Source organism: Pagrus major, chromosome 7 (assembly GCF_040436345.1).
Source record: "Pagrus major chromosome 7, Pma_NU_1.0".
NCBI lineage: Eukaryota > Metazoa > Chordata > Actinopteri > Spariformes > Sparidae > Pagrus > Pagrus major.
The window spans coordinates 33,017,898-33,042,626 of NC_133221.1; the positions used below are offsets into that span (position 1 = coordinate 33,017,898).

The 24,729-nt window shown below is 38.6% G+C and overlaps 1 protein-coding gene and 1 long non-coding RNA gene across 3 annotated transcripts; both read right to left on the reverse strand.

The window, feature by feature from the left end:
* Nucleotides 1–2,561: 2,561 nt before the first annotated feature.
* On the reverse strand, nt 2,562–10,728 carry gata5 (GATA binding protein 5). Its single transcript, XM_073470911.1, has 6 exons — nt 10,209–10,728; nt 8,077–8,246; nt 4,779–4,907; nt 4,376–4,460; nt 3,425–3,552; nt 2,562–2,681 (listed from the first exon to the last, which is right to left on the reverse strand). The coding sequence occupies exons 1-6, from the start codon at nt 10,726–10,728 to the stop codon at nt 2,562–2,564; spliced, it is 1,152 nt and encodes a 383-aa protein (XP_073327012.1).
* A 12,333-nt stretch (nt 10,729–23,061) lies between these two features.
* Nucleotides 23,062–24,324, reverse strand: LOC141000443 (uncharacterized). 2 transcript variants are annotated; one of them, XR_012179534.1, is made up of 3 exons: nt 24,273–24,324; nt 24,067–24,189; nt 23,062–23,986 (listed from the first exon to the last, which is right to left on the reverse strand). It is a non-coding gene; the product is annotated as an uncharacterized lncRNA (long non-coding RNA). The 2 variants fall into 2 exon arrangements; XR_012179535.1 differs by having other exon boundaries at nt 24,277–24,319.
* Between the last annotated feature and the right edge of the window lie 405 nt (nt 24,325–24,729).

Here is a 24,729-nt window from a genome sequence, read left to right on the forward strand (position 1 = left end):
GCTTACTCGGACCTGGTCGTCATAAAGCCGAGTTGGAACACAACCTTTGGTCGACACTGTCAGCTTAAGCAACCAGCAGGAGAACACACCCCCCTTGTACACACACATATGAATTTACACATATATGACTGTGTGCATTGGAGCATAAGTCAGTGTGAGCAAATACATATTTGCTAAATATACATGCAAATGCACAAACATCTCTTTAGAAAGCCCAACCGACTATGCAGGGATCCTAAACAGAAAATACAAAATGTAATTGTAAATGTTAGGTGATATGGTCCTCAGCTGAAGGGATTCCACTGTGTTTTGAATATACCGGTAAAGAAATAAATGACCTTATGGTTAAAAGAAAAAAGAAAAAACATTTTGTTCTATTATTTATGACTCTAGCAGTTGATGGTGAGTACATGTTAAGCTCTGCTAACTCATTAAAATGAGTATAGATTTAACAAATAAACAGCCATTACTAATGGGTGCGACACTGAAATTTACAATAGGCCGAATCAGTAACCTGCCCATCAAGTTGAGTCACTTGTTACCTTGTGTTGTTATTGAGAATGGATGAAAACTAATTTGAAAGTGAACAATAAAGTTCAAATAGCTAATGGACACGTGTGTGTAAATGGTTGAAACCATTAACATAATAATGTATGAACAGTTGAAATTGTCATCTCAAAGCTCTCAAAGCTTGCTAAGTCATGAAAAAAAGTTATATAAGCTCAAAGTAATAGTAAGACAGAGTTGAAATAGCCAAAAGTAAAATAGAGTTGAAATAGTTAGGCTGATCAACAAGTAGCCTAATGGCTAAATAGTTAGCAAAGTCCTAAGTTGGCTTAAAGTAATAGATAAAGAGTTCAAATAGTTAAATGGACTAAATGGACTTGCATTCATGTGGTGCTTTTTGTGGTTCAGTATCTTGCCTATCCACAGACCTTGCAGTTAGTGGACAACCCGCTCTACCTCCTGAGCCAAAGCAGCCCCTAAAGATAGCTAGCTAGCCAAAAGTAATGGCTAAATGAAAGAAAGCGAAAAATAACAGATGAAGATTGGCCACATCAAGAGATAGTAATAAAAACCTGATCAAACTGGTCTAACCAAAAACAATCTAGTTGCTGGAAAAATATTTTAACAATATTTTCTTTTATTTAATTAACAGTGTTAAATAACATTTATTTTAAAATCCATTTGTTAGAACATATTGATTGATAAAGGTGTAGGCTACTTCTGCTCATCTATTAGGGCTATGAAGATGGGCCTATGTCGAACAAAAAAGTTTGGGAACCCCAGACCCTAAGGAGTAAAATCATCATTTCAGGAACGATGAAGATTTTTGTGAGATTCACTTGAAAACCAAACAAACAAGTCAAACTAATGGAATGCGATTCAATTTATTAACTCCACAAATTTCTCAAGACCATGAAAAACAGAAGAAACAGAAAGAACATTATAACAATAAAAATCCCTTACATATTGACAAAAAACAGATACAAAATACATTTTAATTATTATGTTTAGAAATTTCACACTCTTTTTGTTGTCTTCAATATTTGACATGAAAAATAGTTATTGCACTTTCATAAATGTCAAATTTTTTAAATGATAGACTTCTGATATGTAGTCATGATGTCAGAATAAAAATGACTGGTCCTGGTTTTCAAATGAATTTCAGAAGATGCAGTTTGTTTAGAGGCCTTTCAACACACCATTCTAGCAGCAGCTATGATTGGCTGGGTTTAGCATCCACCATGACTTTTAACTGTCCTTATCTCAACATAAATAATGTGACTATAAAAGTTAATCATCTACATGTTGGTAATGACACATTATCAACAGCCATAAAAAGGTATATTATTTCCATTTCCCTCTATTCTTTCTGAGATGACAAGAATATGTCTAAACTGTTCTTATTGGAAACACCAGAGAAAGCAGTGAGGCTGACAAACACCAGTGACAGCCAAGGAAACTTAATGAAACTAAAATCAGTCATCAGCTATAAAAATGGGTTACGATAGCCATGTCTTTTTACATTCCACTTGATTGTTTTTGCATTGGTGCAGCTTATTTAGTGTAGTGTTTCTCTGAAAACAGAATTTTCTTATAGTCATAGGTAGTTCCTGTTGTCCAGCTAAGGAAATGTGGCTTGTTGGATGGGAGTTTGGGAGAGCCAAGGTCAGTGTTAAGTCCTGGTCCAACTGTGTTATTTACCCTGGCTGAACTGTCAAGTCGATGTGCTGTGGATAACAGACATCATTCTGTGAAACTGCAGTCCAGGTACCCTGTGTCATTGTAAAGCTAAAGTATGGTCCGGGTAAGCTACTGTATATCGAGCCTATAAATTACAGAGCCAATGAAAGCAAGCGGATTAGATGTCCTTGGGTTGAGCGAGCCTGAACACATGTAGCCATCAGATACTGAATAAACCCCAATTTCAATGTTTACGCATCACTTTTCTCCACTGCTCCAAAGACATGAGGAATTATTGCAGGATGGTGAGATGGCCACAACAAAGCCAAATGGATTTTTCTGGCGTCAGTGTCAGTCTTGCTGGTCAAGGCTGCTCATGCTTGAGAAAGAGCACACCAGGAGTTCCGTGAGGCCATGGAGGTAGGGGTAAAGGGATAATCCTCATATTTAATGTCCACATGTCGTGATCCAATGCTATCTAACTGTGAACCTGTCTGCAGTGAGGAAATAGACATTTAAAATTGAGCAAGGATTAATACAGGATAATTGAAAACATATTCAAAAACGTTACTTAAAAGGGTACATTACCAATTTACACATGAAAGTCAAATTACTCATTATGAGAAGAACTGTTAGGGCTGTGAAAACAGCTGTATAATGTCTTATATGGCTCTGGAGGGAGCTTTTTGAACTAAACCGGTTCACAAAATAAGAATGGTGGGCTAATAGTGGTGAGATAGGAGTCGATGGTATGATGGTATGGCTTTTGGCTACTACCGAAGTAGCCTACTGAAGCCCCCCTTCAGAAGGCTAACTGTTTATGGAATTAAATGGTGTTAAATCCTGAGAACAAAATGCCAGGGAGGTGTAAACTGCTTAGTACAGAGAAAATAAAAAGGAGCTTGGAGAGCTGTACAATTAACTATTACTACAACTTCCCCGGCTGACTACAGTGTTAGTACTTAGCTCTACAGCTACAGTAGTTCAGTGACAAACCCACAAGTAACTAGCAGTCACTTAAGCTTCTAGAACCAAATTTTTTACCAGACCAATGTGAGAAAGCTACTGTGTGGATGTGAAATACTAAATCCCTCATGTTCCCATTTAAATGATCAGTTATTGAAAGACATCAACCAAGGATATGATGTGATGAGAAATGTTGGGTTTTTTTTTTCACTTATTGCCTACTAGTATATAGAACATATTTGTATGGTATCTGTATAGAAAGAAGGTTTACCTGAGTGACAGATGTGACAATCTGTCCTGCATAGGGTGAAGGGGCCGTGTTGGGTTCACTCTTAATGGTGGAGGTGTGTTCTGAGACTGAGAGGGAGGTTGGGGAGCTGGTGTCAGATGTGGTGGAACCTAAATAATCCCCAGGACAGTCAAATTAGTTATTTGATTGAAAAATAACAACTATTACAACCCGTTCTCATTCCCTACACGTCAAATACAGCAGACTAGTCAGTGGCCTTTTGCTACTAAGTTCGACATCGTAGTTACACCTCTAGTGTCACTTAATGAAGCGTCACAGGGTGGTTGGGATTTTTAGAGTGGTCATACACTGGGCTTTCCTTTCAGAGACCAGGTTTCGTGTCACTTACGTAGGACTTATGTGGCACTTACGTAGTGGCCAACCATGCATAGTGGTGCTGCACTTTAATCACGAGTTACATCATCATTTGAACTTTTCTTCACTGAGTTAGAGCGGCATTTTAATGGATGGTAAATCGCTTAGTTAGAAAACAAACAATGATTTTATTCGACATTTTTGAACGGTCTATGGATACATAATCAGAATGTCCAAAGGTAAAAACCAAGCCTTGGAGCTCCACAGGCAGCAGTTTCAGGCTGTTTTATTTTTTTCTTGGAATCTGGCATGAAAACACACTGATAATCTATTATGTATGATATGAATGATATATATTTTGTATGATATAAACAATCTGATTCTGATAAATGATCAATAAAATATGCATCTCATTTCTCTCCCTGTTTTTCTCCTTTTCGCCCCACATGGTGAAATATCAAAATCTAACCATCCAGTGTATTAATTAGAAATAGTATCACCGCTGTTTGTGGTTGTGTGTGGTCTTTTTTTATTTTGTACATATTATAGATATAAAATATTCCACATATTTGTGAGTTAAGTCAAAACAGGGACAAGCAGAGCATCTGTTTTGCCTACCTGTTGATGTTTTACTCTTGGGCATCTTGGGTTTGCGCTTCCTGGTCTGAATGCTCTCTTTCTTCATGGCCAGAGGTCTGGGCACCTGTAAGGAGTAGTAGCAACACACATGAGCTGAACGTACTTCCCAGTAATGATACCGCAGAGGCCTCAGTGTCATGACAACCCATTCAAGCTCCCCTCCCACACTGCTGCTCTGCTAACAATGACCCCAATGCCCTTGGAGTGGTTCTACACTGTGTAAATGATAAACTGCTCCCTACTATATATAGAAGTTCCCAATAGGAGCTGCTTTAGGTTGGCAGGGAAGGATATGAGAAGACTTAGCTTGAACAGGACACATTATAGCCCAAATAAAGCAACAGAGCAGATTTAAATAGGTGGACTCTATAGTGTGACCTACCCCATGCAGCTTCATGTAGAGGCCACAGGCATTACACACAGGTTCTCCTTCAGCATTGCGTCTCCACAGTGTGGTGGTGCTGGTTTGGCAGTTAGTGCAGCAAAGTCCGACCCGGCGAGATGTGGTCTGCTGCAGGTAAAGAAGAGAAAAAATAAAATTTAAATGAAAATATTTTTGACTTTTGCTGGCTTAAACCCAAATGAGAAATCCTTGTGCTGTCACAAATAGCACACATCTTTTGTGTCCTTGGACTATAGTGTTAGACAATTGAGTTGAAATGTTTCCTTAACTTTTAGAATGAATTGCAGGATGTCAGGATGTGGTTTAGTACAACAATTATGAATTATATCTTCACATACACATGCAAAGGTTCTAATAACTCATTAGTTGGACAACCTCTAAAGATAACATAACAAATTTTTTTTTTCTTTCCCATGCTGTGATGTCAGCTTGGTGGAGGTAATACTCCACACAAAAGTAGAGAGTCACGTTGCTTTGGAAAAACTTTTCTAAAAACAGCCTGTCCAAGGACAAGGTTGCTGCAGGACAAATAAAAACAGAATACAGCCCAGTGGTGGAAAGAAACTGTTGGGTAACTCACAGCCACAGCTGCTCTGGAGAGGCATGTTCCTGGGAAATACACAGCCATGAAGCATTGACACCATTTTCTAAATGCTGACTACCCACAATTAGGCTTATTCCTGCTTTGACATATGTTAAATCTACAGAACAAATAATACATGTGGATTTTGCATTGTTAATTAACTTTTCACAACATCACATAAAAATGTTTTTTATGTTTGTCTTACTTGTGGTTTATTATCAATTTGCAGTGGTAAAATAATTCACATTATTTATTTGAGCTTAAAATATACCTCAGTGTATACATACTCCATTACAAGTAAAAGTTCTGCATTCAAAATTGTAGTCAAGTAAAGGAGTATTATCATTAAAATGTACTTATGGTAGCACTTTACATTACAGTTGGCTAATAACAGGGTTATTATGGGGTAATAGTTTGAAAATAAGCCATGGCCCAGCCATTTCTGTGGGCAGGCCTGCCTAGAAGTAAAGTACCTCACAATTTATTCTTATAGTACTTGAGTAAACTGAGTGTACTTAGTTACTTACCCCCATTGTCAATATGTAATTCACTGTCCTTAAAGCTAAATTATGTGTACTTTATAGACATCAGCTTGTCTGCAGTGCTGTTTAATCTTTAATGATATAAGGTGGGTAAAATAATAAAATAAAATAAAAATAATAATATAGCCTTATTTTTATTAGACCAGATAACTTTACAACAAGGCTACTTAAAAGTCCTGGAATTTAAAATGCTACATTGAAAGTTGGTACAAGTGTTGTTAGCAAATTAAATAGAATGGCTCCCATAGAGTGGAATATTAACATATTATTGGATTATTTTTCACTGGTACATTAACAACATTGTTGGGTAGGTTAAAATCGTAAACTGAAAAGTAACCTGTGACTATCACTGACAAATATATTTTTCCCTTGAAGCGTATAGTAGGCTATCACGAAATGTAAATATTTGAGGAATTACAAGCACTTAATAAGTAGGACCTATAGGCCTGCTCAAGTAAATGTACAGGTAGGCTACCTGCCACCATTTCCGATCTTTCATATACAATCACGATCAAAAGTTTACATACACTCGTAAAGAAAATATATATCATGGCAGACTTCCAATGATTTCTACGGCTGTCATTTTTCATTCATCATTTTTGATGGAATGAGTGGAACACAAACTACTTCATGAAGTTTGCTTGAAATCTGAATTTATTATAGGTGTTCTGAAAATGTGACCAAATCTGCTGGCTCAAAATAAACATACAGTAACTTGAACAATCAATTTTGGTGATTATAGAAAGTTGTGTGAATCAAATTGTCTTTGTAGCATGACCTCTTAACTTATTCTGAGTGATTATGATTAATAACAGACAATGACTTTTCTGGACCCATTTCAATAGGGCTTGTTGACACACCCATTAGACTCAGCCACAAACACTAATGGGAAAGTCTAAAGAGCTCAGCATTGATCTGAAAGAGCACATTATTGATTCGAACAAGTCAGTAAAGTCACTTGGAGCCTTTTCAAAGCAGTTACAGGTCCCAAGATCAACTGTACAAACAACAGTTTGTAAGTATAAAGCTCATGGCACAGTTGTGTCACTGCCACCATCAGGAAGAAAACACAAACTATCACCTGCTGCTGACAGAAAACTGGTCAGGATGGTCAAGAGTCAACCAAAAACCACCAAAAAGCAGGTCTGCAATGAATTAGAAGCTACTGGAAGACAGGTGTCAGTGTCCACAGTCAAGTGTGTTTTACATCAACATGAGCTGAGAGGCTGCCATGTTAGAAAGAAGCCCTTGATCCAGACACAGCACCTTAAAGCTGGACTGAAGTTTGCTGCTGATCACATGGACAAAGAAAAAACCTTCTGGAGGAAAACTCTGTGGTCACATGAAACAAAAACGGATTTGTTTGACCACAATGAGCAGCAATATGTCTGGAGGAGAGAAGATGAGGCTTTTAACCCCAACAACACCAGACCTACTGTCAAGCATGGTGCTGGTAGTATTATGCTGTGGGGCTGTTTTGCTGCCAGTGGATCTGCTGCTCTAAAGAAAGTAAATGGAATAATGAAGAAGGAGGATTATCTCCAAATTCTTCAGGAAAACCTAAACTCATCAGCAGAAGATTGGGTCTTGGGTGCAGTTGGGTGTTCCAACAGGACAATGATTCTAAACACACATCAGAAGCGGTAAAGGAACGGATCAATCAGGCTAGAATTGAGGTTTTGGAATGACCTCCCCAAAGACCTGACTTGAACCCCATCGAGAACATGTGGACTGTGCTGAAGAATCAAGTCTGTGCCAGGAAGCTGACAAATTTAGTAGAACTTCACCGATTCTGTCAAGAGTGGTTAAAATTCAGCCAGAGGACGACCAGAAGCTTGTGGATGGCTATAAAAAGCACCTATTTGAGGTGAAAATGGCCAAGAGACATTTAACCAAATATTAGAATTACTGTATGTATATTTTTGATCCAGCAGATTTGGTCACATTAGAGATCTATAATAAATTCATTACTGAACCAAACTTCATGAATGTTTTTGTGACAAGTAGTTTGTGTTCCACTCATTCCATCACAGAGAAATGAGAGCTGTAGAAATCATTGAAACTGAAGACTGCCATCATACATTTTCTTTGTATATGTATGTATGTAAACTTTTGACCGTGACTGTAAGTGCAGTCCTTCTGTGTATCTTACCAGTCGTTTCTGTGGTTTGATGAGTGGCCTGTTGATGCCGTTCATCTTGTGGTAAAGGCCACAGGCGTTGCACAGGTAGTGCCCGGTGCCGTCCCTGCGCCACAGCGGCGTGGACACGGAGCCGCAGTTGACGCACTCCCTGCCCTCATTGGACATGTCGTCTATCAGGTCTAAAGACCAGAGAATATAATTATTATACTGAGTCAACGTTGTATAGAGAAAATTCAATTACCCCATCACCAATTCCGACAATTCCGATAAATCAATATGACTGTTTAATTACTGTACGGAGCTACTGCGCCATAAACTATAGTTTAGGCCTACTCATCTAGACTATTCGTTATTTCTCACTTAAATTTTAAAATGCTCAGAGACATTTTAAATGTCTGTCTGTCACGAGATTTTCTTCCGAACTTCAAACGTTCGGGCTAACGGGTTCTGGTTATGGGCAAATACATAATGAATAGCTGCAGGAGAAATTTAAACCCCCTCAGTCCCATGTGATCAAGATAGATCAAACCCTTTAAATTAATCAATAGGGAGACAGACTGATGGGTATCTGTTTGAGGTGATGCCGCGTGGTGTGTTATCAGCCTGGAGGATCCATTAATTGCCCAAATTCCGTATCCCTTAGAGACGGAGGGACCGGAGAAAGACCCCGCCGGTCAGGATAAAACTGTGCTAAAGCTTCCCTGTTTCCTTTGACCTTATAATGGTTCTTATTATTCCAGAACAACAAAACAAATCACTGTATAAATGCTGAGTTAGTGGTTTGAGACAACCAAAACGATAAAACACTGTGCATAACTGGAAATAAACATTGACATCATTACAGCCAAAGTGACCATTAAAGCTGATAGAAATGACACACTGTACACAAAATCCTCTCAGAATAAAGAACATAATATACTGAGTGATATTCAGTAGGGGAACCTCGCTGCCGTAGTGATACAATATTAAATTAACATAAAATAGGCACATGTGTATCGACTTAGGCCTATTTATTAGCCAAACGCCCGAACATCAATAAAAGGTTGATAATTCACAGATTGCGCTGACTGATAACAGGTTGTGGCGAAACCGTACAATTCAGTAGGCTGCCAGTGTGACACTGCAAATGTCTCAGGACATTCTCGGAGTTAAGTGAGAAATAAATAATAGATAAATAAATAGGCCTAAATATAATTTATAGCACATGAAGTAACAGAGCAGCGTACTTGCTAATGTTAGGCCCATATACATTAGGTGTAAAATTCCCTCTTAATTAAACCAACAAGAGACGAAAGACAACATTTGATAACATTGTTAATTAATCAACTTCCGTCACTTTCTAAATATGTTGATCAAGGTGAGAACTGCTCTGATTGTTGTGTCAATGTCTCATTTCAGTGTGTTTTTGTCTGCATGTGTATTGAACTCTACCATCAAAACACTAGATTGTTGCTGGAGGATCAAATTAAAACTTTAGCGACCCTCTCTTCTGAAGAATGGTAACTGTCTAAATGTAATGTAAATGTAATGTTAAGATAATTTGATTGAATCTCGCTCTCCCGATATAAAAAACATTGCTGTTAAAGGCCTCTCTATGGCTTTCCATGTTGTGCAGTTATGCTATTAGAACAAGATAAAATTAAAAGGCATGACATCAAGACGTTTTAATTTAATTTGAATAATAGGCCTAATTCACATTGGTGGATATTTTGAGGCAGAAGAATTAAACAGCTTTAGTTGATGGTAAGATCATTATTAGTGTATTACTAAGGGCAGTCAGATGAAAGGGCCTACATGTGAGGCCAGGGGTGCTGTTCACCTATGTCCAAATGCTACAGTATTTTGCACTTTTTAAATAGTTGAAAATAGTCAAAGTGAGAGCACAGATAAAAAAAAATCCCATTCAATTTTGAGACAATTTTTAAAAGACACCATGAGTAGTCTTTATCATGACCTAATGGAGATCTAGCCTATTCTGGCATTGACCAAAGCAATATTTTGAGTGATAAAGAAAACGCCCCACTTTCCTCAGACATTTGCTCCGCTGATATGAGGTTCTTTGCAAAATTATAAAGAAAACATTTCAAGCTTTGACTTCAAGAATTAAAATCGACCTCATGTCCACGAAGTGCGAAGCTTACCCAGACTGGACCTCCTCCCAGAAAGTCCTCCATGTCTTCCCTGCAGACTGATCACTCCGCTCTCGAAGGGTCTTGGTGTCCAGGAGGACGTCGCCATATCCGGGCTCATGTACGCGTAGGGGCTGGAATAGGAACCTCCAACCGAGCGCACCACAGCGCCTCCGTACTGATCCGCCCGAGCGCCGTTTCCGAGAACCAGCGGACTCTGATAGGTCGCGTCCCGGTCGGTGTTACTGCTAACGGGCGTGTTGTGTGAGTAGGAGAAGCCGTGCGGAGGGTGAGGGCTGTTAGGCGTAAAGGAAGAGCCGTCAGTGCCGGTCTGGGGCCAGCCGTGGTGCCCGCCAAAGGCGTGCGACTGGAGGGTCGAGTCGCATGTCTGCAGGTAGGGCAGAGTGGACAGCATGGCTGGGACTCTGCTGGTCGGGACGTAGACCGGAGAGCTGGTCGAGGGGTGGGTGTTATTCCCGGTGTCATGCGAGTAAGGGGACTGACTAGATGACAACGCCAGGCTCTGATACATTTTCACAACTTTTATGTCCAGTTTGGAAAATGGAAAATATAGGAAACCTTTTTTTCTGTGCCCTTTACAACAAATGATTTAATAAAACTCTCCTGTCAAGAAACGGATATTTTATAAACTTTAGAGCAGAAGACGAGACATGAGGTCAGTTGAGTCTGGCAAAATTTCAAGGACATCCCAATTTTTATGTCATATAAGCAAAATGTTTTTGCGTGTTTATTTAGTGATGAAATTCGAAAAATAATCTTTAGGCCTGTGTGTAAAACTTATTTTTTCTTACAGTCGTGCATAAAAAAAATCAGCCTAAAAAAAGTTGTAATGATCCAGTACCACCAGTCAAATCTCACCTCTATCATTCCGACTAACATGAAATGGATTGAAATTACATTAACTAACGCTGGTATCTGCACGCAGATAAAGGCGAGTAACCCCAGATATCCTGCGGCTTTGCACGTCTCATTAAATCATATCCACAACGGAAACCCAATCAAACAACACAACAGACAGCACGTTCCGTTCTACATCTATCATGCGTATGTATTCTCTATCAATAGTAACCCAAATCACACACAACGTTGATAATAGCGCTTGCTGCGTACCTATAAGAGCAACATCATTACATTCCCGAGGGCTTTCAGTGTATTATCTCACCAGATAAGGACGCTCGGGTGGTAGAGCAGTTCGATTCTTTGGTCGTCCAAACCTCAATAGAGGAGCGCAGCGAGAAACTTTGTCATTTCACATAGACAGAGACAGACGAGGGAGCACCGCGAGCGTCTCCAAATATGCCCCTTTTTAGTGCGAAAAAGTTGCAGGCACTGATAGAAGATAAATGAAACCAAAGTAGTCCTTTTTCTCCAGGGCGACGGCAGTATATCTCTCCCTGTCGGTATATCTGGACATAGTTACTGTCGCTGATAATTGCTGATAGGAATGTGTTCTTATTCGCTCCTCTGCTAGTAGATTTGAACGGGAGAAGAACACGTGATGCAGTCCGCTGCTACGAGGTGTATGCCAAGGTGGGGAGAGAGAGAAGGAGGCGGGAGGGAAGGAGGACCCCTGGGTATTGCGGAGAGACAAGGAGAGGGCCCAAAGCTGCGGGTTGATGGGTACAAAGGAAGGCTTGCAGAAACCTTTATTCACCGTTATCTGGGGATTTAAAGAAAGAAGGCCTTCAAGGCTTCAAGATTTGCTTATCTTTATACTTGATTTATTTTTGTAGGTTGCATGCATGAAATTACTATTTAGAGGAGTGGCTTCAGGCTACTTAAATAATTGTTTGCCATATTAATCTTATGGTATTTAGGGAGATTTAATGGTGTACGAACTCACACACTTAAAACTGCTGGGTTAAAACTGACCCAAATTGGGTGAAATTGCTAACCCAGCGCTGGGTCCAAAAGGGACCGAGCCAATGCTGGGGTATTCATATGCAGCGTGCTGGATATAAATCTTGACCCAGAACAAGGGGTAAAAAGTAAAAACTACTCATGCTGATGAGTTAAAGCAACCAAGAAATGGGTTAACAGGTTATCAGTATAGCTGTGGTTAAAAACAATACTAATTTTATTACCAACTTTTTCTAAGAATGTTACATTTAATTGACTTCAACTTCAGTAGATTTTAATTTGATATAAATTACTATTAAATGATGAAACAACAAAATACTCTTCCAAACATTATTTTATTGGTGATGAAATGTACAATCACTACAAAAACCGTGTAAAACAGTAGATATATTAAGATAATAAAGTTTTTTTGTTGTTTTTTTTACATCAAAACTGTTTACTTTAACTTGAATCTTAAGAATTCACAGAGACTTAGTGGCCACTCACCAGAAACCATTTTGATAGGGAGCAGTCCAATAGGGCAACACTCTGAGATCTGGGACAGAGGCTTTCGTGGTTGATTTATGATGATGATGATCCACCATTAAATTCAATTTATTACAATTAGGCTATTATTTCAAGTGTGGATACTATTGAAAAAATTGAAAATCAAAGTCAAACCGGGCCTAACCATTATTATGCCTAAATAAAAAAATATTCTCGCCTTCATTTGATATTTGATATTAACAAACAAACAAACAAACAAAGACACAAACAACTAATAGGCTGAAAAACCGTAGTGATAGATCCGTATGAATGGATGATGAACACAGATGCTGAAATGAAATTAGATAGGACTATGTGGGCGGTTCCTCTTAAGGGCAATATGGGCAGCCGCCCAGGGCGGCATTTGTGGAGGGGCGGCATGAAAAAAAAAAAAAAAAAAAAGCGAGCGGACAGTCGCCCAAAGTAATCGGCTCTGTAGCAGCCGCCTCTGGGCTTATCTCGGCGGATTGACCCCGGTGCCGACCCGTACCGGCTGCCATTTGTTTGCATTCATTTCATCCGGTTTTTGTAGGCCTATTGCTCATTTACACGTCAAGTCAATGATGTCATGCTGCCGTGTGGGGAGTGGGTGGCTGGGCGCCCTCTGTTTTGTAAAAGTGCGTCTGCTTACTGCTGAGAAAGTCTCATATACAGAGGTTGTGGAAGAAGGGGGGGGGGGCGGATAGGTTCACCTCTCGACTTCAGCTCTCCCTACTGGTGCGGGGGAGCGGTGAAGCAGGGGATTAATCTAATAGTGCACAACAAAAGGCTTAAGTAGTTATAAAATAAAATACTGAGGTAGATAAAATACTGAGGTAGATAAAATACTGAGGTAAATAAAATAAAATACTGAGGTAAATAAAATAAAAATACTGAGGTAAATAAAACAAAATACTGAGGTAGATAAAAGAAAAGAAAATACTGAGGTAAATAAAACAAAAATACTGAGGTAAATAAAATTAAATACTGAGGTAAATAAAGTACTGAGGTAAATAAAATAAAATAAAATGCTGAGGTAAATAAAATAAAATACTGAGGTAGATAAAGTACTGAGGTAAATAAAATAAAATACTGAGGTAGATAAAGTACTGAGGTAAATAAAATTAAATACTGAGGTAAATAAAGTACTGAAGTAAATAAAATAAAATAAAATGCTGAGGTAAATAAAATAAAATACTGAGGTAGATAAAGTACTGAGGTAAATAAAATAAAATAAAATACTGAGGTAGATAAAGTACTGAGGTAAATAAAATAAAATACTGAGGTAGATAAAGTACTGAGGTAAATAAAATTAAATACTGAGGTAAATAAAGTACTGAGGTAAATAAAATAAAATAAAATGCTGAGGTAAATAAAATAAAATACTGAGGTAGATAAAGTACTGAGGTAAATAAAATAAAATACTGAGGTAGATAAAGTACTGAGGTAAATAAAATAAAATACTGAGGTAGATAAAGTACTGAGGTAAATAAAATAAAATATGCTGAAGGTGAGGTTTGCCCAGGGCGTCATGCAAGCTAGGAACACCACTGTGTGTTATGCCAGAGTCAAGGTCATAATCGTTCAAAAAAAAGATCAAACATGATAATATTGGGCTGATAATCTGAGCCACCCCAATAACAGACTGTATTGGATAGTGTTTTATCGTTTTCACTGATTTACAGTATTTTCTATGGCCTATTTACATTTGACTACTTTTTGGCTGCCAACACTTACATGTAGGATTTGTTATTTATCCCCTGAGGCTCTGAAACCTATTTAGACCTAATTTTATGGAAAATATAGGCCTAAGTCAACTGTTATCTGAATAACGAAATCAGTCAAATATGAATTTAAATTCATAGCAGAAATCAATTTTAAGGCTATTTCTTTTATATTTTAAAATGTGCAAATTAAAGACAACCAGCGATCCAATAGGAAAAAAAGAAAACCCACTTAATCTTCCAAGCCTGTCTTTAACATTAGTTTATAGTGGATAGCCCACGTTTATGCCACAGCTCTATCTAAAGAAATAATATTATTGATTTAAAAAAATCATGTGACAGAAAAAAAAATGTGTGACAGTGACTTTTTTTATTAATTTTTACAGGGACAGCTCACAATTAAAAGTAGCCTAATTACACCACAACAAAACAAGCAAACACAGAACAGCAAGTACAGGACCTAAACAACACATTACATAAAGGTCCATAAACATTACACATCCATTAAATTGTATTGAGAGTAGGCTACAACATGCAGCACAGTATTTTAAAGTGGCTTTCCTTTGATGTTATATAAACACTTTTATTTGTATGTAGCCTTTTAGCCGGCAATAAACATAAAGGGCTGACACTGAGTGTCTCATGTCTTGAGCCTTAGTAATCTTTTTAATAGTGTATTTTTTTATACATCCGTCCATCCATCAAAGGTGAACAGTGTCTGCATCTAGTGCTGCCTGCAGATATTATTTTTTGTAACACTTGAAATAGGCTATTATACAGTAGTGAATTTCAAAGCTTAAAATCATTGTGTGGCCTATCCGGTAATGTAGGCCTAATTTATATGACACAGTAAGAATTCCATACTGAGAGATATATTGGTGGAATCATTTTTTTTAACTTGTAGATCTATTAACGTTATTTTTATTGATTGAGGCTTGTTATGATATTTATGGGCTGAAGAGTATTTGTCAGCTCTTCAGCGTTGTTGAGATAAAATGTTCCTCCCTTTATTGGGCCTCCATTCTAAACACAATTGGAACTACATCACCCACAAATGTATAACTGCTGTCACAAAAACAGGTTTGTACGACGGAGTATTAGGGCCATACTAAGAGGAAAAAAAATTGAAAAATAAAAAAAAAATTGGAAATTACGAGAATAAAGTCGTAATATTACAAGAATAAAGTCATAATAATATGAGAATAAAGTCGTAATATTACGAGAATAAAGTCATAATAATATGAGAATAAAGTCGTAATATTACGAGAAAAAAGTCGTAATAATACGAGAATAATGTAATAATAATACAAGAAAAAAAGTTGTTTTAATAGAAAAAAGCTTCGGTAGAGTTATCAAGATCTGACGTGACCAGCTCAACCAATCAGCAGCCTCAGCCTGAGCCCAGCAGCCGCTGTTTGTCTCAGTCATACCGTACAGTCAACAGGTAAGCTAACGTATTGATAATTTTGTTGTTAAACATTTTATAAATACAGTTTTGCTGGGTGAGCCAACAGGCTGACAGATTGGTTACATTATTTGATGCTACATGAGAGAATATTTCCAACTTTCTTAACCCTAGCAAAGTCATGCAACATCCTGTCATGTAGCGTTTAGCCTAACATAATTAACGTTACAAAAGATATGATGTGCAACATTAACAGGGGGTTATGGTCTACATTTGTTGTTATTGCTTGTCCAAATGATCCGGTCCATGACCCACAGTAGGCCTATATGTGAATTTTGACTTGCCATTCCTGCACGTTACATTACAGTAACGTTACTTTGTTCAAACTAAGGCTAACATTAACGGTACCGTCTTTTAGCATGAGCCACTCAAATTAGGCTGCTAGCAGTCACCGTCTCTGTCTCTGTCTCTCTCCCAGGTAAGGGAAGACCGGAGCCATTTAGATGAAAACAGCAGACCAGGTAAACAAAGACTGACAGGAACTAACATTATCTCCAGTTCCAGGTTTTTGAGACTTACTTTTTAGCTGAGTCTGTTTGTTGGCAAATGGTAGCTAAGCAAGATGCATGTTCACAGGACAATAGAGTTAATAAAATCAATATTTTACGTTGTCATACATCGAGATAAACTGAATTAATGACAGTATGCACCTTGAGCTACACGGCAACTGCTCATAAGTGCCAAAAGAAGATGAACATAGGAGGAACATAGGAGGAATAGGTATGCATCAATTGAAATATACTGGTTTGATATACTGTACATTTTACTAGCAATATTTTCCAGATCATTCAAAATGGGTCTATATTCAGTAGGTATGTAGGCAGTAGGTTAGATATGTATAGTATAAACCTACTGAAAGTGCCATTTTGTTTACATACTGCATACTACATACTTATAGTTTGGTCAAAAATACTGTACTGATAATGTTACAGCTTTAAGTCAACAATGTTACCAATGCAAGCTGTGGACATTTTTAGGAAGGCATAGATTATATTGCTTTACACAGCAGCTCCATATTGTTTTACTCAGTCAAACACAGCAATTGCAAAAGCCTGTGCTAATCCTGAACATCCAATGAAAAACAATTTTTCTTTCCTATATAACTTTCTTTTTGCTGCATCTTTAAAAATACATAAACGCACCTCAAAGTACGGCTGGACAATTAATCGAATCTCATTTTTAATTTCAATTTTTGTTTCCAACAATTATGAAAACAAGATAATTGAGATAAAACAATTAATGCGCCGCATTCCATTTCACAATGATGCTCTAGTTTTGTCTTGTGTACCGCTTCTTTCACAAAACTGGGAGGTGGACTAGTGCTGATTTAAGACCAGTTAAGGGCAAGGGGAAGATATTTGTCTTCATTTGTCATGAAATAATCAAAAAATAATGTTTTATTTCTCTCATTCACCAGCTTTGCTCTTGCCTTTTTGTATTTCAATGAAACTCACTGTTAAAAAAGTCAATTATGTCAATGAAGTCAATGTGTTAAATAATCATGATTTCAAAATTGACCAAAAGAATTCTGATTTGCCATAATTGAGCAGCCCTACTAGAAATGCAAGCACAATTTTCCGCTGGTACCTAGTTTCACCTTTTAATAAGAAAACAGTGCTGTGATCTTAACCTAGGTTTGACACTGTTTCCAAATATTCTTGGGTGCTAGCAATAATATGAAGATAATGTTCAAATACTCTGATTTTTCATATTAAAATTAAACCTTTGTAATTAATTTACAGGGAGTCTTCATAATTCTTATACATGACATATCTGCATATTCATTTTTCATAGTTCTTTCTTACTTATCCTTCTATTTCTTCTCATCTGTGACTCCTGAGTTTACTGAAATTAAGCTGTCCCACTGTTTATTCTACTCCACAGATCCATGATGGCGGAGAAACTGTCGGAAATTGTGACTTTCCTGAGAAGTCGAGGTGTCTCAGAGGAAACAATCAATTGGATTGAAGAGCAAAAGGTACTGCTATGAGTACAAGATGAACTGGTTAATTAGGCTCGTTAGTTTCCTAGTTTCTTTGTGCAACCCTGAAAGGGATCTTCAGAATTAAATTTTCTTGGCCATAATTAGTAACCAAGATATTTGATAGAATGCAGGTTAAATCTTCTTTAGAACAATTTATGCATGTCTTCTCATCCTCCTTTTTTCATTTTCAGTGTATACCTTCTTTAATAGCTCTTATCATGTAGGTGTTGTCATGAAGGCTATTTGTATTGTTTATATTTTTAAGTCAATCTCCAGAAGCAGACAGTTTTCAGTGCAATTGTGCAATATTTATTTTAAACTAACAGCTTTGCTGCTGATATGTTTTATTACTGACTGGACATCACTGCTTGTTTATCTGTTGTATTATTTGTTACTTTAGGCAAAACCATCTACCTCATATATAGCACAGAAGTGATAGTGGTAATAACTGGCCTACTTAGCCTATACAATGGTGTTTCTTTTTTGACTTTTACTTCAGTCATTTTGTTTTTACTTTCACATAGATAAGCAGGGTCCCTATGATCATGAAATTCTTGGAAAAGTAATGAAATTAGAAAAATAATTTTCCATTGATTCCAAATGATTTGGATTTAACAGAATGTTTAGGAGACATTTTTAATACACACTGTTTTTGGCTATTGTTCCTCCTCCCGCTCCTCTCCTACTCTTCTCCTCTCCTCATCCTCTCCTTCTCCTCCTCCTCTTCTCTTCTTTATTGTCCTCTTACATCTTAAGTTAACAGACACGTGTCTTCCCTATTTACAGATTGACAGAGAGGTCATCCTGCTAATGGAAGATGCTCAACTGGCATGATGCTCATCTTCCATCATATGGAGACAGGATTGCTTTGTTCAACTTTTGCAAGCGTCAAACACACTCATCGAAGCGAAAGCAGAGACTTTTTGAAAAGCTAAGGGAGAAGCTCAAACTTAGAAAGGAAAACCACACAGGGGAGGAGGAGCCAGAAACCTCTAACAAAACCAAAAAAGCTAGAGCAAAAACATCCACAAGAAATATTGAAATAGGATGGGTTCACACTGATGGCAAAATAACAAAACAGGTTAGAGCAAAGCAAGGTGGGGGAACAAGAAAGATCTCAGTTAACATTCAGGCAGGATTTGAAGAGATACTAAAACAAGGAAAGTCACTATTCTTTCCAGATGGAGAATCCAGCAAAGGTCACAAATCTGATTTTGAATGTGATGTTTGGGATTTCAAGCAAAATCCTTTTCCCAAGGATGTCTCCTGCGAAATGATATACAACACTGTTAAACTCCCACTTCTGCGCTTCTACATATCAACTCAACCAAAATCAGTGCTAAGTGAAGAGTCTGAGGATGACGACCATAGCTGTGCTGATTGTGTCTCTGAGCCTTATGATGAACCAGATAATGAGCCAGATAATGAACAATCAGTGGACAGAAATTAACGGCAGGATTCGACAGATGAGCCCCATGACTCCCTTCCAGAGGTGTTCATTGTTTCTGAAGAAGTTCTCACAGATTCTTCTGCAACCAGAGAAAACCCTGCAAGCTCAAGTCAAGAAACAAGAACACTTGTCATCAATGATCTCACAAGAAGAAGATGTCCTCAGGCATGCATTGGATGATTTTAGCTCTGTTGATGATGATGACCTTCTTGAAGTGCTTGCTATATGAATGTAGGAAGAGGGTCACTGCTGCTACTCTTCCAGAAATCTTGGATGAAATATCTCACAAGGAACTTGTGCAGAAACCAATGTTTGTCATCAACTGCTGGAGGGAGATCACACAGCCACAGATTCATCTCAACTCTGGGGAACTGACCAGAATGTACAGTGACCTCAAACCCACCCCAAAGTATGAGGGGCCGTACAAGACATAATTCATTCTGGCCTGCTCACACACACACACATTCTCCTCTCACATACATATATTTTCTCTCATACACACACACATACGTTCTCCTTGCACACACATACATTCTCCTTGCACACATTCTCCTTTCACATACTTATATTTTCACTCTTGCGCACACATACATTCTCCATTCACGCACATATATTATGCATATATATATATGTCTGAAAATATATGAATGTAAAAGAAGAATATGTGTGTGTGAGAGAAGAATATATGGGTGTGAGAGAAGAATATATGGGTGTGAGAGAAGAATACGTGTGTGTGAGAGAAGAATATGTGTGTGTGAGAGAAGAATATGTGTGTGTGAGAGGAGAATATAGGTGTGTGTGAGAGAAAGTATAGTGGAAAAGGAAGTAGTTTAGTGGAAAAGTGCTGTGATTGGCTGTTCGGGTGGGACTGGGTGGGACTCCCTGAAAACTACTTTTGTGAAGGGACGCCATTTTTTCTCTGGCATGTGATGGCCTTACCAGCCTTGTGTAGAAGCTGAGAGCTAATCACTGAAATGTCTCTGTTGTCGGCTGAATAGCCCCCCGCCTCGGAGGACAGAGGAGCTGAGTGGATTCACTACATTTGAAATGGAAATAACCCCACAACTGGAAAAGTCTGACATGTGTGTGAAAACTACTGCAGACTGCTTTCCTGTGGCAGTACAAAGAAGGTTTAATGAAGATCAAGGATTGATAGATGCTCACTTCAAACTTGGAAGCTGTAAGTTTTGCCCTTTCTTATGATGCTTTACTGTTTATTTTTCATGTTAGCCTGTTGAGCCTGGCATCAGCACTGTCCGCAGCTAACCTGGCTAATTTAGCATCGCTGGACCTATAGAGTATTTAAAAACGTTACTGAGGGACAGCTAAAGGAGGATGAGGTGGTGTGTAAAATGTCTGTATGAGTTTTAAGTTACGTGAACATGACATGAGCAGTAGAGGTATATAAGTTATATAATTTAACGCTGCAGCTAACATAAGTTACTGTGCATGGCATCGCAGACAGCTAAGCCGTTAGCCTCGTTGTGTCTCTCCCAGGCGCAACACTAAACAGGCCTCCTGTATGTTAGTCAAAAGGTTTTACATTTTATCAGTCTGTTAGTCAAACAGTGATAACTCCTGAGCAGGGCCGGCCCTGGGCATAGGCAGTATAGGCAAATGCTAAGGGCGCCGTCATCCATGGGGGGCGCCGCAAACGGGGGAGAAAAAAAAAAAAATTACTATTTTTTACCAGTGCTATTACTTATATTATTTCGAAATATCATATAAGCCCACAGCAACATAACCATATAGCAAAGCCTATTAAATAATGGAGAGGCCTTTTTTCTGGGTTCCTGGCTCGTTGCACTGTAGGCTACCTGCCCTCTGTGAGGGTGGGAGGCGGGTTTGAGAGGCGAGTTGCCTGAATCTGACCGGACCGTGACCCAAGAGAGACATTTATTAATACTGTAGCGGAACCACTATGTCCAAAAGACTGAAACCATCCGGCACCCAGGCAAGGAAAAGAAGGAAAGAAGAGGAAGAAAAATGTGAAAAAGAAAGAGGTACAGTAACGTCAATGTGATGAAGTGAATGAAACTAATATGCATCGTAGTTACCGTTGTTGGAGCAGAGTGTTAGCTTGCTAGCTTACTTCGGACGACAGTAGCATTGTTTAATAATCAGTAAATAGCTGAGTCGACGTAAGTTAATGTTACTCCACCTTAAACTCATCAGGGACATTTGGAAAGTTATCATTAGGCCTGTTCAGGTGTTATTTTAACCTGTTGGCTGTGTTTTCCAGCTTTAATGTCAGTTAAAATGCTATTAGTTTTCCATCCCCTTTATAAGTAATAGGGCAGTTATAAGCCTTTAATTTATTGTGTCACAGTTTATGTTTGTTAAAGTTTACATCAGTGTTAAAGTGCAGTTAGTTTACATCAGTGTTAAAGTGCAGTTAAAGTGTATTACTGTTAATACTACTTTCCCATATCATTCATAGGCTACATATAAATTTCACTGCACTTTACTGCTTTTTGCACTCTGGTTAGACTGAATTGCATTGCAATGACAATAAAGTTGAATGAATCTCATTGTATTTTCATTATTAGTCCATATAAGTCTTATGTATAGCACATACCAAGCATCTGTTTTTTATTAAAATGTAATATATATTATATATAGTATATAATATATTAAATGTAACATCCAGTGGTCACATATACTTCTCTCTTCAGATGCACTTTTAAAATATTTCACAACCAAAGTCAGTGACACAGCATCAGGTGCTCCTGTCCTCTACCTCAGCACACCAGAGTGACACAGCATCAGGACTAAAGGCTGCACCAGTAGACCTGCTGACTGCCCATCTCTTCTAACTGACAAAGTAAGAAAGGAGTTAGTTCACAGAGGACCATTTCAAATAAAAAACAGTTACACATTTCCCAAAAACAAAGATGGGAGAAAGTGTCCACATGACTTTACCAGAGTCTTAGTCAGTGCGGGAAAAAAAAAATAATAATAATCAAAAGAAGCTGGCTGATGTACTCAAACAAGAATGATAGCTTGCACTGCTTCTGCTGCAAAAGGTTTCCTCCCAAAGAATAGATTGTTTTTATTTTGTATGTAAATAGAATATTCTTTAATATGTTTGTGCAATACCTTATAGTGTATTTTTAATTTATCACTTGTTTCTTTAAGTTTTTATTTGGTGTGATATTTTTGACTTAAAAGAAATAAAATCTTGAATACATACATGTAGTTTCTGTGTGAGTGTATGAAAATTAATTGTAAAATTGACTGTGATGCAAGGGGGCGCCAGCCAAAATCTTGCCTAGGGCACCAAATTGGTCAGGACCGGCACTGCATCTGCGTATCTCCCCTGACTCCTGCAGCAGCTGCCCAGTGTCACACCGCAGAGAATGCATGAGCATTTTTTTTCCATTCTTATGTTCGAGGCCAAAGAAAAAGTGAGAGGGAGCATCCATTTTAGCCACATTTTGGAACCGAGATTGAACCAGAGCAACTTGAGCAGAGAAACCCAGCAGGTCAGACAAAGCTGACTTTTCTTTTGAGAACTTTAATATGTTCTCCTTCTCCTGTGGAAGCTGCTAAATCCTGCAGCTCCACTATTTCTCTCCAGAGCTTTCATAGACCTTGTCATGTCCCTTGTGACATTGTGAGTGTACTGTAGGCACAGCTGTTTTATTTTACCCTTCCCTATATCCACCACTGTTGTAACGAACTGTACTCAGATTTTGTCTCTGTATGTGTGGCCAAATAATGGAGGGAGAAAGAGTTGAGAATTGCCAGACAACGCCACCTGGGGAATTGCACCCCAGGAAATACGATAACCACTCTTACTAGAAAGTCACACAGATTTGTAACACCACTTGATTTAAAGGGGATGAGAGACAGACTTCCAAGTACAACAAGATTTACTGATTAAAAATATACTAAGTTTAAAAAAAAACACAAAGATGTCATAAATACACGGCCTGAGTGTCAAAATAATAAAGCACTATAAATTGCGGTAAAAGGATAAACAAAAGGCAATAACAGGGCTAAGGCTTAGCTTGGCAGACAGGCTAAAGCAAAAAAAAAAAAACAACCAAAGGAGAGGGGACACAACTCACATCAAAGAAAGCCACTACAAACCACCACGTGCCACACTAAATTCGAGGGAGTGAGAGGAACCACCACCGGGGGAGTCTGCCGCACACTACACCTGCTCCTGTCCTGGAAAAGAAAGAAACAAAATTATAATACCGCTTTTAAAAAAGGAAACACTCAGGCAGATAAATTGTACAGTTAAAACAGAAGTCCAAATCTATACTCAATTACACATGACAAAAATGAACCTAATGATTAAATTAACTAATTAAATGATGGAAACCAAATACAAATATAAAAGAAAACAAAGTAACAAGATAATGAACAAAAGAAACCAAAACTCAGCTGTGGGCAGGGACCAAGAGTAATATTCCCTTTAACGAAGGAAAACAAACCCCACAGCTGAATATTAAACTAAATAAACAAAAGAAAATATTTAACTCAAAGGAATAAACCAAATAAGCAAACAGAAGGAAATGAATCAAATCAATAAGTTGTGTGGGGTGGAGAATGATTTAGCTGCGTGGGCACACGACGACATTACTGTGCCCCTTTAACCACACAGAGCAGCAGAGGACGACGGCGGAGACGAAGCGACCGCACCAGGGCTGGGGGCTGTGGACAGCCGTCCTTCGCGATGCCCAGCTGGTAGTCCACGTCACCGAGCCGTGGCAGCGCAGCCTCACACAGAGCGCAGGGGGAAGAGGAGAGACAAGCTGTGCCCTGTAGCAGCTACAGCAGGACAGAGAGCAGGACAACTCAACACAAGGCCAATAAGCCAGCAGACATCAGTTTCAAAAGAGCCAGCTTACCCGAGCGAAGAGAGCTTAACACCTGGCCCAAAACACCGTCATGTTTCGTGGTGCGAGCCGAGAGCAGACTCCACACTCCTCAACCTCCTCACAAAGCTGCACCAGACAGCACGGCCGACACCGCTGCAAAGCCACAAAATCACCGCAGCTGTAACACCATGATGCACGATAAAATCAATACAGAGTATAAGTATAACAGCACTCACGTACAAATCCCTGCTCGATGCAAACAACCAGAGCACGCCAGAAGGAGCCCTCTCAGGGTGAACGCCAGACAATAGTGTGCGCACCAGCGAAAGCGCAAACAAATTAACAGGTGGCCCACTGCGCAATCAGGCACAGGTGAAATTGATTGAGTGGAGGTGGAGCAGCACTCAACTTGCCACATATAGTTTTTCCAAAACAAAATGAAAGCATTCCTAAAAACAGTATCTGAAAGCAAAGTCACATTGAAATGCCAATAGGCACTGCTACATTTGACATTTTTAACAAAAATAGAAACCTGAACGAGAGAGTTATCTGAAATACCTACTGGATGTATGGAGCAACTCCGAAGCACATTGGTCAGATGTTTGCAGCAGTAAACTCTATCAAGCCTGGCCATAGATAAAGAGTTATTTTAGCATGAACCCAAGTATACTGGCACTGAGCGGGGTGAAAATG

What these genes read in the sequence shown, in the direction of transcription:
- gata5 (XM_073470911.1), bottom strand. Translation starts at nt 10,728, where the DNA reads ATGTATCAGAGCCTGGCGTTGTCATCTAGTCAGTCCCCTTACTCGCAT. An exon ending in CAAGAGTAAAACATCAACAG is followed by an intron (nt 3,553 to 4,375) that starts GTAGGCAAAACA and finishes GGGATTATTTAG; the next exon opens with GTTCCACCACATCTGACACC. An exon ending in TTGTCACATCTGTCACTCAG is followed by an intron (nt 2,682 to 3,424) that starts GTAAACCTTCTT and finishes TCCTCACTGCAG; the next exon opens with ACAGGTTCACAGTTAGATAG.